Raw genomic sequence first — 15,171 nt, forward strand, 5'->3', positions numbered from 1 at the left:
CTTTGGGTTTGTTTCAGATGTAATGGACATGGGAATGAAAAACAAAGAAGATAAAGCAGAAAAGTGAGAGAAGGGTTAAAAGGTAAAGAAGGAGATGGGAATAGAGGAGAGAGAGAGGGATAAAGAGAACACAACATCATTGAAGTCTGCCTCTAGACCTGCGGAAAGAAAAAAAAAAAACAAGACAAAACCGAGAAACCACAACAACAAACAACATATATAATGATACTTATGACATAATTAGAAAGTATTTTATACAGTACATGGTAATACAAGATTTATGTATTGGCCACCACAACCCAACTGAATGTGTATCTGATAAACACCTGAATCTAAACACCTGTGTGAGCATGCTTGTCACTATAAGGTTTCTCCATAAAAATGTTCAATAGTGGATGTGGGGACCCACAGACCCGTCCCCACAGGACACGATGGTAACACAGGGAAGACCGAAACCACAGACACACAGCGGCCCCCAAGCCCGGAACTCTGGGAGTCCCCCAACAGGGACACCTGCACCCCCCAGAGAGAGAAGCAAAGGGAAGCCCCAGGCGATCCCCAGTAACTACAATGCAGAAATCCCAGGATGCTGTAGCGATGAGTCCACAGGCCCCGCCAGCAACCCGCCACTCCAGAGTGGATCCAGCCATGGACACCGCGCCCCGATTCCCGAGGTCATACCACCCCCCAACAGAGGCCCGACAGAGCCAGGGCACTCAGGCCCCGGCAGGAAGCCACCAGGGTGGGCCCGCACACACCCCACCACCCAGCCCCAGCTGCTGAGAGCTGCCAATGCACCGGCGGTAGGGGGGGGCACCACCGGAGGGGAGCACGACACACCAAATGGGGGGTCAAAACTGATCCAAGAGGTGGGACCACCTAAAACCCAACCTGAGACATAAACAGGCACACAGAGACAGCCCGACAGAGCCTTTGTCACGCCGTCCATGTGCCCCACCCACCCGACAGCAACAGCAAGTTGGCCCCAGGCCGGGGGCCAGAGCAGCAGGGAGCAGCAACTGAGGAAAGCCAGCCTAGTGCACCAATGCATCCCTACAACCCCACACCACAGGCCCACAGAGGCACACCACCCATGCGCCCCCACACACACAACACCCCCCACCGCGAATGTCACATCAGGCCGACCAGCCAGCACCCCGCCAAAGTGAAGCCACGCCCCCTACCGCCACCATGCACCACCAACGACCACAAACGCACAACCACAGCCGAACCCCCGCCAGAACCCGGCAGCCACCCAAACCAAAGGGTCGGCCATCGCAACCAAGAACCCTGATCAAAAGATCCAAACAACCCAGGGAGAACCAGAGCACCGGCCCCACCCCCAATCGCCCCCCAAGGTCCAACACCCACCCACAGCCCAGACCCCAACCAGGCAGCCTACCGCCCTCCCTGCCCCCAACCCCAAATGTCAAACGGAGAACGAGGGTTTAAGGAAAACAGGAAGACCCAACTCCTCCCTCCTCCCACTCAAATAAGATGTTGATGCATGTTGTTATATAGTGCATTTAAAATGAGGGGGGGGGATGAGGCGGGGACTGGCACAGACCCACCCCCTCCCCAGAGAGCAGGCAGTGCCCATTCACCTTCCCAACCCTTGCCCAGAACCCTAAATATCTACATGCTACATATGAGAGTGTGCACAGGTCCCAGAGGTGAGAATAATTACACATCCCACCACCTATATGCCACCTTGTGCCCACTCCAGACCCTATATACACATATGTCGTGAGAATGTTATATGCGAGTGTCTAGGTTGTTTAATAAAATTGGGGCCCAGGTCTCCACAAACCATGGAGATGGAGGATCTTCCCCGCAGCTCAGTAGTGCATCAAGGCCCTGCTTGAGTGGTGGTGTGATGGAGTGGGCAGAGGAAGATGTCGTGATGGGGAGGAACATCTGAGGTGACAATGCCCTCCCAGGGGGCCAGCTCCCCCACTGACCCCAATAGGCACCCCCATTCTCAGACATCCACAAGGGGAGGGAGGCTCCAGTTCATCCATCCAGGAGCAGGAGGCAGCCGCACCACCATGGACCCAGGCCACAGACCAGTACATAGCCCCAAGGTCCGACCAGAACCCGGGCCAGTGACCCAATCCTCCCTTCCCCACCCCAAGATCATCCAGACCCCCCAACCCGATCCCCAGCTCAACACCCAGCCCCCCGACCAAAGAAGTCACCAAACTCCAGCAGCGATAATCAGCCAGGAGTGCCTGAACAGCCGCAGATAGCACACCATGACAACCGAGAGCACACCCCAACCCCCACAAAGGGACCGACCAGTCCACCACAGCAACACCCACAATGAGAGTGAGAGTACTCCATGCAAGGGAGGGCACATGCCTAACACGCCCAGACACCCCCGGGCCAGCAGTGCAGAGCCACCCAAGCAAGAGCCCCCAATACACGCCCCACAGCCCAGACCCCCAACCAAGCACCAGACCGCAGCCACAGCCAGGCTCAATCCACCTGTCCCCTCCCATGGCCCATCCCCCCTCCCCCCAACAGTATCCCCCCCCCCCCCCCCCCCATGGCAGAGGACCCAAAGCCCACCAGCGCACCAAGGAACCCCAGGCCAGCATGCACCGGCCCAAGACCCCGACAACATACCCGCCAAGACCCAAGATCCCCTGGCCAAGCCGGGACCCCGCCCCAGGAGCGACACTCCCCCAGAACCCCGAACCCGCACTCACCCCAAACCCACCCAGGAGCAGCCAGGCCACCAGGCCAGTAACCTGCGCCCACGGTACAGACCGCCCAGAAGCCTGCATGCAGCCAGCAGAGGTTAACACCCAGAACCACCAAAGCCACCTCCCCAGGTGAGCGCCATTTCCTCGGGCCCACGACCCCTGCGTGCCCCCAGCACCGATACCCCCCCCCCCCCCCAGTCAACAACGATGCCCCACGGGACGAAATCAAAGGAGTTTACCCACCTCCACTATGTGTTGGAGCTCATCAAAGAAGCCCAGAGAGATTGGTCTGATATGGAGGTGCAGGCTGTCTCAAGACTGATGTAATCCAACAAAAGGTCTTTACAGTATACTGTTTAATACTAAGTATTTTTATTTTTCCAATTCATGAGTATAGTTTTTTATTATTTTTTTTTGCTATACATAAAGCAGTAAAAATCGTGAATTGACTTTGCCTCCAAGGTGACATCATCTAAGTGGCCCAATAAGCAAACTGATGGAGAGAGTGGAATATTACATCTCAAGACACTTTGATAAGTCTTCACATATCTGGCACCAAAATCTCTGAACACGTGGACAGAACCAAAATGCGTGAATGTAATTGTCAGGAATATTGTCTGTACACTGTGAGCAAACATTAGATGATGCAAAACCCATCCTGAACATCCGTTGACCTGTGTAATACGAAGGATTTTGTATTGTCCTGATGCATGCTCAATAATCCAGGTAGAAAACCCCCAAAAAGTTCAGTCTGGTCCTCTGGACATTCAGAAAAGCAAAAAAATATAGAAACGTTTCGTCTCATCCGAGAGACTTCCTCAGTCTGAGGTGCTGTATTCAGCTCAGTCTCTTAAATAGCACCTTCTCAGAGTGGATCAACCAGTTTGCTGCTGACAACCAAAACCAGCTGCTCACATGGTCAAGAAGGACCATCAGCCTAACAATGGGTCATTAGCACACTGATGACTGTTTACTATTCACAGGGGGTTGAGTGATACTAGCAATAACAGCGGCCTCCGGGTTCAACTGTCCCCCTCTTACACTGCTGTTATTGCTAGTATCACTCAACCCCCTGTGAATAGTAAACAGCCATCAGTGTGCTAATGATCCATTGCCTCCCATTTTACAGTGGGAAGGGATATTGATTAATCCAAGTAGGTATCAATGCAGGCAATTTCGAAAGGCGTATCTGGGGGGCCACATCTGATTGGACAAGGCGTATCCGGGGGGGGGGGGGTCATATCTGATTGGACTATAGGAAAATAAACTTGTCTAGCGGGTCACATCTGATTGGACGATAGAAAAATGGGCATGTCTGGTCGGCCACATCTGATTGGACGATAGAAAAAAAGGCTGAACAAAAAAATGTCTAAAAACAAGGCGTTATTGGCCGATATGTTGTTAACCGGTTCAACATTAGCAGCGTCTCAGGTTCAACATTGGTGGCGTCTCCATAACTTCTTTTTACGCCTCTCTTAACACAGAACTTCTGGTTACATTTCAAAATAAGAGCAATATAACTGGGTAGTGGGGAGGGCTAAATGTTTTTTTTTTTTAATACCTAGCCATAACATTAAAAAAACAAAATCCATTTTGGTTGTTGAAAAATGTGAAAATGGTTACAATCGATTCATAAAGAAAGAAAAATAAAGTAACCAAAATATTAATGATACTGGCCTTGGGACAAAGGATGTTTCCTTTAACTTCACATTTTCTTGTTCAACCTGCAGTCACTGCAGATGAGTGATTGTCAGTTTCTGTAAGATTTCTGCAACTGGAGCAAGTTAACTTCCTCAGCTGTCTCACATTTTTAAGGATCAATCCTACTCCATGTTTCAGCTCCTTTCATAGATCAGATCTCATAGAAGAGCACTTCTAAAGAGAAAATTTAGTTTTTAGCGTTTGTTTTGGGCCATTATCTCGTTACAGGACATGATATTTATTTGAGACCAGACTTTTTGACAAATGGGAGCAGGTTTTGCTTCAGATGCTTCATATTTCATTGTACCCAGAACACACTCAAGGCAACCGGTGTCAGGTGCAGCCTACAACCCAAGAACTAAAGAGAATCTTCTTGTGTTTGACAGCAGATATAACGCTGTTTCTTAGAAACCTTCAGTTTAAAAAAAAGAGTTGACATAACTTAACTGAAGAGCAGCAAATACAGCTAGCCAATCAGTGTCCCCCCCCACACACACACACAAACGCCTATTTGCCAGAAACGCCCACTTTTGGCCTGCAGAGAACTCCTTCTCGATTAATCTATTTTAATGAGTGTCCGGTAAACCTTAGTAATTTGGGAGGGTTAAGATTTAGGAATTCTAATTAGGGATGGGGCAGATCCGATCCAGTATCGGTATCGGCCTCCGATACCAGCAAAATTTACGTATCGGATTTTCCGATCCACCTGCTGATATTTCCGATCCATGATGCATGTTGGCTTCAAACTATGGAATGGATTTCCTGAACGGCGGCGTGTCTCATGAACCCAGAGTAATAAGACCCGCCTCACATTCAGGAAATCCAGTTCATAGTTTGCAGCCAGCTACAACATGAGGACTGAGTTAGCAGCACTGTGGCTAACAGCTAACAACCTTTTCATCTAAACATGTCCGCTGTGTGGAAGTATTTTATACTAAAAACACCACAAGACAGCATTGTGCAATGTCTACAGAGCCATAGCGCCACATTAAACCACGTTAAAGTTAGTTTTACGATGGACATTCGAGCTCCGTGGCTTCAGCGGGGCACTACTCTTTGGTCAAACCGAAAGAGGCGACTCGACACCGGCCAGCCGCGTCCAATCTGCCCTGCTCAGTCTGCCCGTCTCCAAGGAGGGACAGACTGAGCACGGCTGCCCCAAATCAGGCTGCTTGCTTGGATTGAACAAGAAGTAGACGTCGCTGAAACCACGGAGCTCAAATGTTTACCGAGAAGTTGCTAAACTTCATCATAATTAATGACCAAACACTATCAGTTTTAGAAAACGTTGGTTACGTACTGTAACCCCAGATTCTATGAGTATAAGCGTAGCCCTTTAAGGCTGTCGCTTGGTGGGTTTATCCCGTTATGCGTAGCATTGCACTGAAAAAATTTAGTCCACGCCCACCTGCTGTGTGGGCCCTACCCAGTCCGTATAAATTACGTTAACAGCGGGAAATCGGCTCCCAAAATAGCTTTTTCTTCAGCCATTTAGGAGCCAGTGAGGCCCGACGCTTAAAGGGCTACGCTTATACTCATAGAATCTGGGGTTATAGTACGTAACCAACATTCTATTTCATATAAGCTTCGCCCTTTAAGGCTGTCGCTTGGTGGGTTAAGGGCGAAGCAGATGTTGTCCTCGCCTCACTGGGTCCATTCGAACACCGTATGAAGCAGAAGCTTGCCCAAAAAACGTCTTGTCACTCAGCTCCCCATGTGCGTAATTACGCATTGCGTAATTATGTGAGCCATGCACAGACGCATGTTGTGTAACTATGCATTCATGGCTGAACAGTATAGACAGATTAATAATAACAAATGAACTGATTATTAATCAAATGAACTGATTGGTAACAATAGTCATGAACTGATTAGTGACAATAGAACCAAAATAACAGACACAACTTGTGACTGATAACACATCTCACACTATGAAGCATGCAGACAGATGTGAGCTTAAACAGAGTTTCATGAAAACAACAATATTCATTCTGTTAGAGCACTAAGGACAGAATGTGTCATGGAACGGCCGTCACGTAGATAAGAGCGAATGAATGAGCAGGGTGTTGACCACGCGGCCGCAGTGCAAATGTCCTGCATTGTCATACCATATGCAAGGCAGTCGAAGATGCGATACCCCTGGTCGAGTGCGCCCTGAGGTTGACAGGAGGCTCTAAAACTGATGCTCTGTAGGCTTCAGAAAGAGGCCTCACACAACCAGTGTGACAAGCGCTGGGTGGATAACGGGCGACCTGCAGGTGCATCTCTATAATGCACAAACAAATGTTGCGTTTGGCGTATTGCAGCTGTGAAACACATCAACGCCCGCACCGGACAGAGAAGATGGAAAGATGCTTCTTCTTCTGATCTGTGGGGGGGAGGGAAAAACCCCTCCAACGATATCGCTCTTCATTTAAAAGAGCTTGTGATGTTTTTAGGCATAAAAGCTGGGTTTGGTCTTAAATCAGCTGAGCTACCGTCAGCCTGAATTCTAAGACATGACGGAGTGACAGCGAGGGCAGATAAATCACTCACCCTCTTAGCGGATGTTAAAGCCAGCAGCAGGGCTGTTTTAAGAGACAAGAATTTAAGTGGAACCTGATCCATAGGCTCAAATGGAGCTTGATCAGGGCTCGAAGGACCAACGTTAAATCCCACTGTGGAACAAGTGGGCGTGAAACAGGACTGCGTCTCTGTACGCCTTTAGAAAACGCTTCATCAGCGGGTGATTAAAAGCTGTTCTGTTTCCGAACCCTTCGTGGCAGGAAGAGATGCCTGCAGCGTACGTTTTAATCGTGCTGAAAGCCAACTTCCTGTCCATCAGCTGTGTAGAAAAGACAGCATGCTGCCTAATGGACATGAGGTGGCCTCTACACCTTTCTCTGTACACCAGCGCTGAAAAACTGTCCACTTTGATGCGTACAGCGCTGTGGTAGATGCAGCACGTGAATATGTACACTACATCCTGTGGGAGACCCATCCTCTCTAAGCGGAAACGCTCAGCGGCCAGACCCACAGGTGCTGGCCTATTTCTGGGTAACTCCTGATCGCTCCTCCTGCCTGGAGGAGAGCATCCTCCCTCGACGGCAGTTTCCACGGGTGCCCCCGACAGTAGACGTTGCAGGACTGGGAACCATGGTGCGTTCACGCGCTCAGGGGCCACCTGGAGAGCTGTCAATTCCTCCTCCTGAACTCGGTTCAGGAACCGTAAAATCAGAGGAGGTGGAGGAAACGCGTACAGAAGCGTTTTGGGCCATGGGCTGTGGGCAAACACATCCACCCCCAGCGGTGGTTCGTCTCGCGGGCTCAGGGAAAAACATAGTTGACACTGAGCGTTCTCTCGTGTCGCAAACAGGTCCACAGCTGTTTTGCCAAATTTCTGCCACGTCTGAGTCATCAGGTCTAGATGGAGAGTCCAGTCCCCGTGACGTGGGCCTCCCCTGGACATCACATCTGCCACTTTGTTCAGAACATCGGGTATGTAAACTGCTCTGATGGAGAGCAGATTTTGGTGAGCCCAACACAGTAGCTTTCGCGCAATGTGTAACATCTGGGCTGAGCGCATACCCCCTGCTGGTTTATATACGCAGCAGTCACCTTGTTATCTGTGTGATTCAACACATGTTGATTCTGTAGCACGGGAGCAAAGTGTTGAATCACGTTCAGCACCGTGCGACACTCCAAAACATTTATGTGGGCTGATGTGTGATGGGGCCACAGCGCCCCTACTGCTTGAGATAGGCATGTCCCCCCCCAGCCTGACAGCGACGCGTCCGTGAAGACTGACACGTGTGACGTGTGTCTGCTGACGGGGGCTCTCTCTGACAGAACCAGGGTGTTTCCCCAGTGTCGGAGGTCTGCACTCACGGAGGGAGGAACAGTGATCATCCATCTCTTTTGTTTTACTGGGTCCACACGCAGACGCGCAAACCACCTCTGGAGGCGTCTCATGTGTAATAAACCCAGCGGGACCACTGTGTGAGCTGATAACATAATTTCTAACAGCTTCATGACGGAGACAGCTGTTACCACTCTGCCAGGTCTTACGTGGCGGAGCTGGTCTTTTAAAGTGTCGATTCTCGTTTGTGATAAAGGAGCCTTCATGGTGGTTGAATTTAACTCCACTCCCAGATAAACAATTGTCTGGGCCGGGAAAATCGAGCTTATCTTCCAATTTATGGCGAAGCCCAGATTTAACAGGTGTGATGTCAACACCTGAGCCTGCATCACTGCTTCCTGTCTGGAGCGTGACAGCAGCAGCAGGTCGTCCAGGTAAAACAAAACTCTCATCCCGGCTCTGTGTAACGGATGCAGGGCCGTCTCCACACACTTTGAGAACGTACGAGGCGCGAGGGAATACCTGAACGGCAGCCTGTTGTACTGATACTTCATCCCCTGAAAGGAGAAACGCAGGAATTTTCTGTGTTTTGGGATGATCGGTATGTGACAATAAGCACCTTTTAGGTCGACGGAAAACAAACCAGTCGTTTCTCTGGATGTTGTCCAACAGCTGTCTGGTTGTCAACATGTGAAACGGTCTGCCCATGATCGCCTTGTTGAAAGCTGACAGATCCAAAATCGGTCTCATCCCTCCGGTCCGTTTGGGAACCAGGAAATAACGTGAGTAAAACCCTGTGTTTTCCTCTCCGTTGGGAACCCTGGGGATTACTTCTTTTATCAGAAGCTCTTGGACTTCTGCATTTAGGGATGAGATTTGGTCTGGTGATGACAGGACCGTCTCTAAAACTCCTCCGAACGGAGGGGGTCGGGTTGCAAACTGTAACGTGTAACCTTTGCATAACCCCCTGTCCATCCATCTGTCCGACGAGCATGATTTTAGCCACTCCGCGTAACGTTCGTGGAGTGGACGTGCGTTTAAGTGATGCATCATGTTTTGTACGGATGTCATCCAGTCCGCCGCCTCGACCGCCGTCATGTGTCGCGGGAATGTTTTCTGCGTGACCCAAGGCGAGGCTTCCTCGAAAGGCTCTGAACGCGCCCGTGCGCTGCGTTTGGACCGCGGACCAACCTTAGAGTACAGATGGGCCGGTGTGTGCTGAGGCGAAGCGTGTGACAGCTGATGACGCCGTGGGGCTGCGCGTTCGACGTCGCTGTGCGAACGTTGAGAGGCGGAGAGCGTGACTTCATCTACGCCATGCTGTTGGAGTGAAGGCTGCGAGCCCCGCGGGAGCACACATTTTCTCTGGAGGGATGTGCGCAGCTCTCGCTGGAGGGACGCGCACCGCTCTTGCTGGAGGCGAGACTCGTCACCGGGTTCGTTCAGCTGTCTCATGCTTAAGCTGCCGTGAGCGGCCGAGCGCTGAGACGCGGTGGGTGAAGGCTGCCCGCGTCGCGGCCGCACGCGTTTGCTTCTGTGAAGCGTGTGTTGCTCTTGCTGAGAACGAGGACCTTCACCGGACCCGGCCTGTGGTCCCACATTTATACCGATGTGAGCCAGTGAGCGCCGGGGAGCTGTGTGTGCGCCATCATCAACGCAGCGCCGTTTGGATGAAGGCTGTTTGCATTGCACGGGTGCGCCTTTGACACCGCTTGGGTGAGGATCGTGCAGCTCGGGCTGACAACGAGTTATTTCGCTTACCATCGTGTCGCGTGAGCATCTCGTCATGTCTTGGAGCGACTGTGAGTTTAAAAAAAACTTTATTTAAGGACACCGGCTCGTTATGTGTGGAGGATGTGTGCACAGCCGCTGTGAGTTCATCCGAGCTTACAGACTGGCTAGAAACAGACACTTGATCATTGAAAGATGATTTATTTCAACTTTCGTGTCACTTTTACACACACCCTCAGCAGACCGTCATTTTTTTAAAACTTCTCCCCCGTGAGCTCTGCGATTTGTTTGCCCAAAGCGCCGTCTGCAGGCGATCTCTGGGGAAACGCTGAACTGCTGGTTGCTGGGATGAAGAGGGCTGGTCTCTGACGGGCAGGGCTGGTGGTGGAGCTGAGCGAGACGACGACGCCGCGGCCGTGGAACGTCGTTGCTTCTGCCTCTGCTCACGACGGTCTCTCCAGCGGGCCGGGGGGCGGGATGAGCCGCGCGGCTTGATGAGGTGGCGCACAGCCTCTGACACCTCTTCCGACTGCTTCGAGTTCACCAGCATGGCTTTGAAGTTGCTCCCGAACAGCGCGTCCGCCATGATGGGGCTCTCCATCAGGTCTTTGTACAGTTTCTCCGGCAGCGAGGGGGAGTGACGAAGCCAAGTGGATCGTTGAATCATCGTCATCCACGCTGCAATCCTGGACAGGCAAACCGTAGAAGAGGCACACATATTGAGGATGGCGTCGGCTGCCTTACAGAGGGAGTTCTTGGTCTCCTCAGGCAGGTCTGCGGCCTCCAGCCTCTTGGACATGCTATATGCTAGCAGCGCCACATTGTTGTTAGCTGCGGCTGCCTGAAAAGCACATTGATGGGCTCGATTGGAGAGCGTGGTCACCGTCTGGTCGCTGTTTCCCAGGAGGGACAGGACGCTGCTCCAACCTGGACAGCTTCGCTCCGAAAGCTTCCGTGAAGCTTGGCTCAAGGGGGGGTACCGAGGGATAGCCCCGCTCGGTGAACCCCTCCACTCTGGTGATGGGTGTGGACTGTGGAGACCGGCTCCCCCAATCTACCAGGAAAGCACCGTCTGTGGCCTAGCCCGTAGGACGTCCTGTTGGAACACGAGGCCATATGGATCAAGACGGTGAGCCGTAATGGAACCCAGTAAACAACCTTCCCGCCGGATCATCCGAACTGGCGGGAAAGGCGTGGGACGTAGAAAAGGGGTCCCTTCATGTCAGCCGCCTCTTGGGTTACGCCGGGCAACCCCTGAGGGCGCCGTCGGCCGGGAGCGGTGTGATCACCGATGCGAAACGAGGTGGGATGGGGTGAGCATTCACTCAGCCCCCCTCCACCGACACTACGCTCTCCAGGAGGGAATGAGCAGTGGGGGCTGCAGCTGAGCGCGCCTGTCCCGGAGGAACCATCCGATTCGCTCCGAGGGTCGGCGATAAGAGGAAAATTACAAGATGGCGTCGTCCAGCGTGTAGTGACCTGTCACTGAGAAATATTCCTCGGCGCTTACCTTGAAATAAGACTGCTCGTCAGCTTCTCCTCAGGGAGGAGAACTCACCGGACGACCGGAGGACAACTGCCGGGCCAAGCATCCTTAACAAAGGTTGGTCATCTACACAATTTTCCTTCTTTGTTCTTCTGACAGTGCTATTAGCTCGCTGAAGAAAAAATGGGAGCCGATTTCCCGCTCTTAACGTAATTTATACGGACCGGGTAGGGCCCACACAGCAGGTGGGCGTGGACTAAATGTTTTCAGTGCAATGCTATGCATAATGGGATAAACCCACCAAGCGACAGCCTTAAAGGGTGAAGCTTATACGAAATAGAATAAAGGATTTCTCAGCTTGATACTCTCAGTCAAGATATAGTTTACCCTCCAGGAGATATTTATCAGTACAGCAGTAGACAATCATAAAAAACATGATTTGAAAATTATATATATTAAAAACATAAACAGCTACATTATAAAGTGATGTAAAATACTAAAAACAGGAACATGTCGGTTGGTTTATGCCATGAACTTAGCAGATGTTTGAATCCATTTAACATTTAATTTAATTCATTTATTCATTCATTTAAATGAAACTTTTTTTTTAAATTATCAAAAAGAAAACATTGAATGAAAAGATTGCAGAAAGAAGAAAAAATTCTTATATCTGCCCCTTATAAAATATAAAACAACTTTAAACAATCACTTAAATTAATCACTTTAATATCCACTTTAAAGCTAGGAATAAAAAGAAACATGTTTTGTGTTAGCAGAACTTAATTCTAACTTTAAAACTTATCCAACAAAACTTGCCTCAAGTTGCCTTTTTGGACATGCATGCATATATTTGTACAAATTGTACTTGAGAGGAGATTATTACAGCCTCATATAAAATCAATGATGAGCATGATATCGGAACTGGATCGGTATCGGCCGATACTCAGTTCTAGGTATCGGGATCGGATCGGAAGTAAAAAATGATCCCTAATTCTAATACACCTGTTGGTATTTCAATTCTAGTGTTATTAAGGTAAAATTTATTTTTTGTTATAGATTTAATTTGTTGATATTCTAAAAATGTATTCTTATCAATCCTATATTGTGTTATTAATGTTAAATGGGATATAGTCTACCTCCTCATATATATGTTCCAAATATTCAATTTATTTACACCTCCAACCTGGGAAGGGAAGTTTATCATATTATTCTATTGTAGGATGTCAGGGTTGTTCCAGATGGGTGTACGTCTGCATGGAATTAGTGTCATTTTAAGAAACTCCCACCAAGCTGTCAGAGAGAAGTTGATATTGATGCTTTTAAAGCATTCCTGTTGTTTTATGTTTGAGCTAATGAATGGAAGGTCCAAAATCATTATATTATTGCAAAGTGTCTGTTCTACGTCTAGCCAGGGTTCATCAAGGGGTGTGTGTTTTATCCATCTTGAAATGTATTCTAGCCTGTTGGCTAGAAAGTAATAATAGAAATTGGGTGGCTCTTGTCCTCCTTTATCTTTGGTCTTCTGTAGTGTTTTTAGTTTAAAATGTGGGGGTTTATCTTTCCAGAGAAATTTAGAGATGGAGGAGTACAGGGATCTAAACCAGTCAGATGATGGTTTATTTGGGATCATTGAGAATAGATAGTTTATTCTAGGCAAAACCATCATTTTTATTGAAGCAATCCTTCCCATGAGAGACAAGGGTAGAGATTTTCATCTAGCAAGATCATCCTCAATTTTCTTTAAAAGTGGGATGTGGTTTATTTTTGGGGCGGCTGTGTCTGAGTGGTTAGAGCAGTTGTCCTCCAATGCGAGAGTTGAGGGTTCGAATCCACCAGCAGGCCCATGCTCAAGTGTCCCTGGGCAAGACACTGAACCCCTCATAGCCTCTGATGTGTGTCCCATCAGTGTATGAATGTGATCTAAAGCACTGATTAGTCTCATTAGAAAGATTTATTCAATTAGCTTTGTAGAGATCTAGTAGAGTGTTGTAGGAATGGGTAAATGAGGACACAGATTGTAGCGTAAAGCGGTTTGAGTATCTTGAAATAAGATAGAAAGGCGCTATATATGTAAGGATGGTACTTTTCTGTGGCCCGGTTTGTGTCTGTTTCCCTCGTGCTCCCTCATTAGTTCTATTAGTGCCACCTGTGTCTCGTCCCAGCTGTTTGTTATCACGTCTCGTCTTGTCCCTGTATTTAAGCCGTCTGTTCTGTCTTGTTCTTCATCGCGTCGTCTCTTCGTTGGGTCTCCTGAGTCTTCCCCCGAGTCTTCCTGGTTCCTGGAGTTCCCCATGTCTCTCGTGTCTCCTGAGTTCCCCGTGCCTCCTTCCTATGCTTATGTAAGTTTTGCTGCCCCGTCAGCTTGTTATTTTGTACTTTCATTTATCATTAAAATCCTATTTTTGTATTTCGGCCGAGTTGAGTCCCTGTTCTGCACTCTGGGTTCGCTCCTGACCACAAATCCTAACAGTACGACGCGACCAGAACAAGAACCCAGCGGGCAGGGTTCTCACTCGGAAACACTCACCTTTTTTCTTTTTCCCTCCTCGTGCCATCATGGACGAGCTCCACTCCGTCCCTGTCCTTCCACCATCCCACCGCCACCGTAGTGGCAGAAGACGGTTCCGGAGGCAGTCTGCGGCGACCGGCCCGGTCTCGTCGGCCGAGCAGAACTTTAGAGCTGGTTCCAGTGTTTTTGTGGGAGCGGGATCCGCCGCCTCACCTCCCAGGTTTCCGGTGGGGGCGAGATCCAGCGTCCCGTGGGAGCTCCGGTCCACGCCTGTTCGGTTCGGTGAGTCCGGTCCGGTTGACGATACAGGGGCGGGTTCCGTCGCCTCACCTTCCAGGTTTCCGGTGGGGGCGGCACCCATCACCACACCCACTCATACAGACATTCCCTTTTTTCATTCATTTTCCCCTGAAGATGTTTTTCATGTTAATCAGACCATTCTTGAACTATTTAATTCCGCTAAAAGAAACCCGTCCTCCTTTGATTTCGTATTGTCCCAGATGGAGGATTTTTTACTTTCTATCCCTGGTCTTTCTTTGCTCCCTGAATATGATTTTTTATTATCTGAGTTAGAGACTCTAAAGATTCCTGTTTCAGCCATCCCTGAGGTGGACTCCACGCTGCACGCAGCCATCCGTGAGGTGGACTCCATGCTGCACGCAGCCATCCCTGAGGTGGGTCCTCATCTCTCCTATTCCGAGGGGGTCCCGGCAGACGCTCCTCATCTCTCCTATTCCGAGGGGGTCCCGGCAGACGCTCCTCATCTCTCCTATTCCGAGGGGGTCCCGACAGACGCTCCTCATCTCTCCAGTTCCGAGGGGGTCCCGACAGATGCTCCTCATCTCTCCAAGTCTCCAGAGGGGTCGGCGCTCTCCAAGTCTCCAGAGGGGTCGGCGCTCTCCAATTCTCCAGAGGGGTCGGCGCTCTCCAAGTCTCCAGAGGGGTCGGCGCTCTCCACTACCACTGAGGATTCGCCTCCATGGTCCTCCATGTCGTCTGCTGCAGAGCCACAGGCCTCTCCGTCGTCTGCTGCAGAGCCACAGGCCTCTCCGTCGTCTGCTGCAGAGCCACAGGCCTCTCCGTCGTCTGCTGCAGAACCACAGGCCTCTCCGTCGTCTGCTGCAGAGCCACAGGCCTCTCCGTCATCTGCTGCAACTCCCCTGGCCTCTCCGTCGTCAGCAGCAGCAACTCCCCTGGC

At 50.2% G+C, this 15,171-nt stretch overlaps 1 protein-coding gene across 1 annotated transcript; it reads left to right on the forward strand.

Annotated features, from left to right (window-relative positions):
* Positions 1-2,255: 2,255 nt before the first annotated feature.
* On the forward strand, positions 2,256-3,035 carry LOC119426034 (proline-rich protein 2-like). The gene is made up of 2 exons (XM_037693595.1): positions 2,256-2,764; positions 2,882-3,035. The coding sequence occupies exons 1-2, from the start codon at positions 2,256-2,258 to the stop codon at positions 3,033-3,035; spliced, it is 663 nt and encodes a 220-aa protein (XP_037549523.1).
* Positions 3,036-15,171: the final 12,136 nt, after the last annotated feature.

Source organism: Nematolebias whitei, chromosome 19 (genome assembly GCF_014905685.2).
Source record: "Nematolebias whitei isolate Nwh7 chromosome 19, NemWhi1, whole genome shotgun sequence".
In the NCBI taxonomy this organism is placed as follows: Eukaryota; Metazoa; Chordata; class Actinopteri; order Cyprinodontiformes; family Rivulidae; genus Nematolebias; species Nematolebias whitei.

Excerpts from the sequence above, each read along its gene's own strand:
- LOC119426034 (XM_037693595.1), top strand. The coding sequence starts at position 2,256 with ATGACAACCGAGAGCACACCCCAACCCCCACAAAGGGACCGACCAGTC. Across the intron at positions 2,765-2,881 it reads GCCAGTAACCTGCGCCCACG|CACCGATACCCCCCCCCCCC; the intron begins GTACAGACCGCC and ends GCGTGCCCCCAG.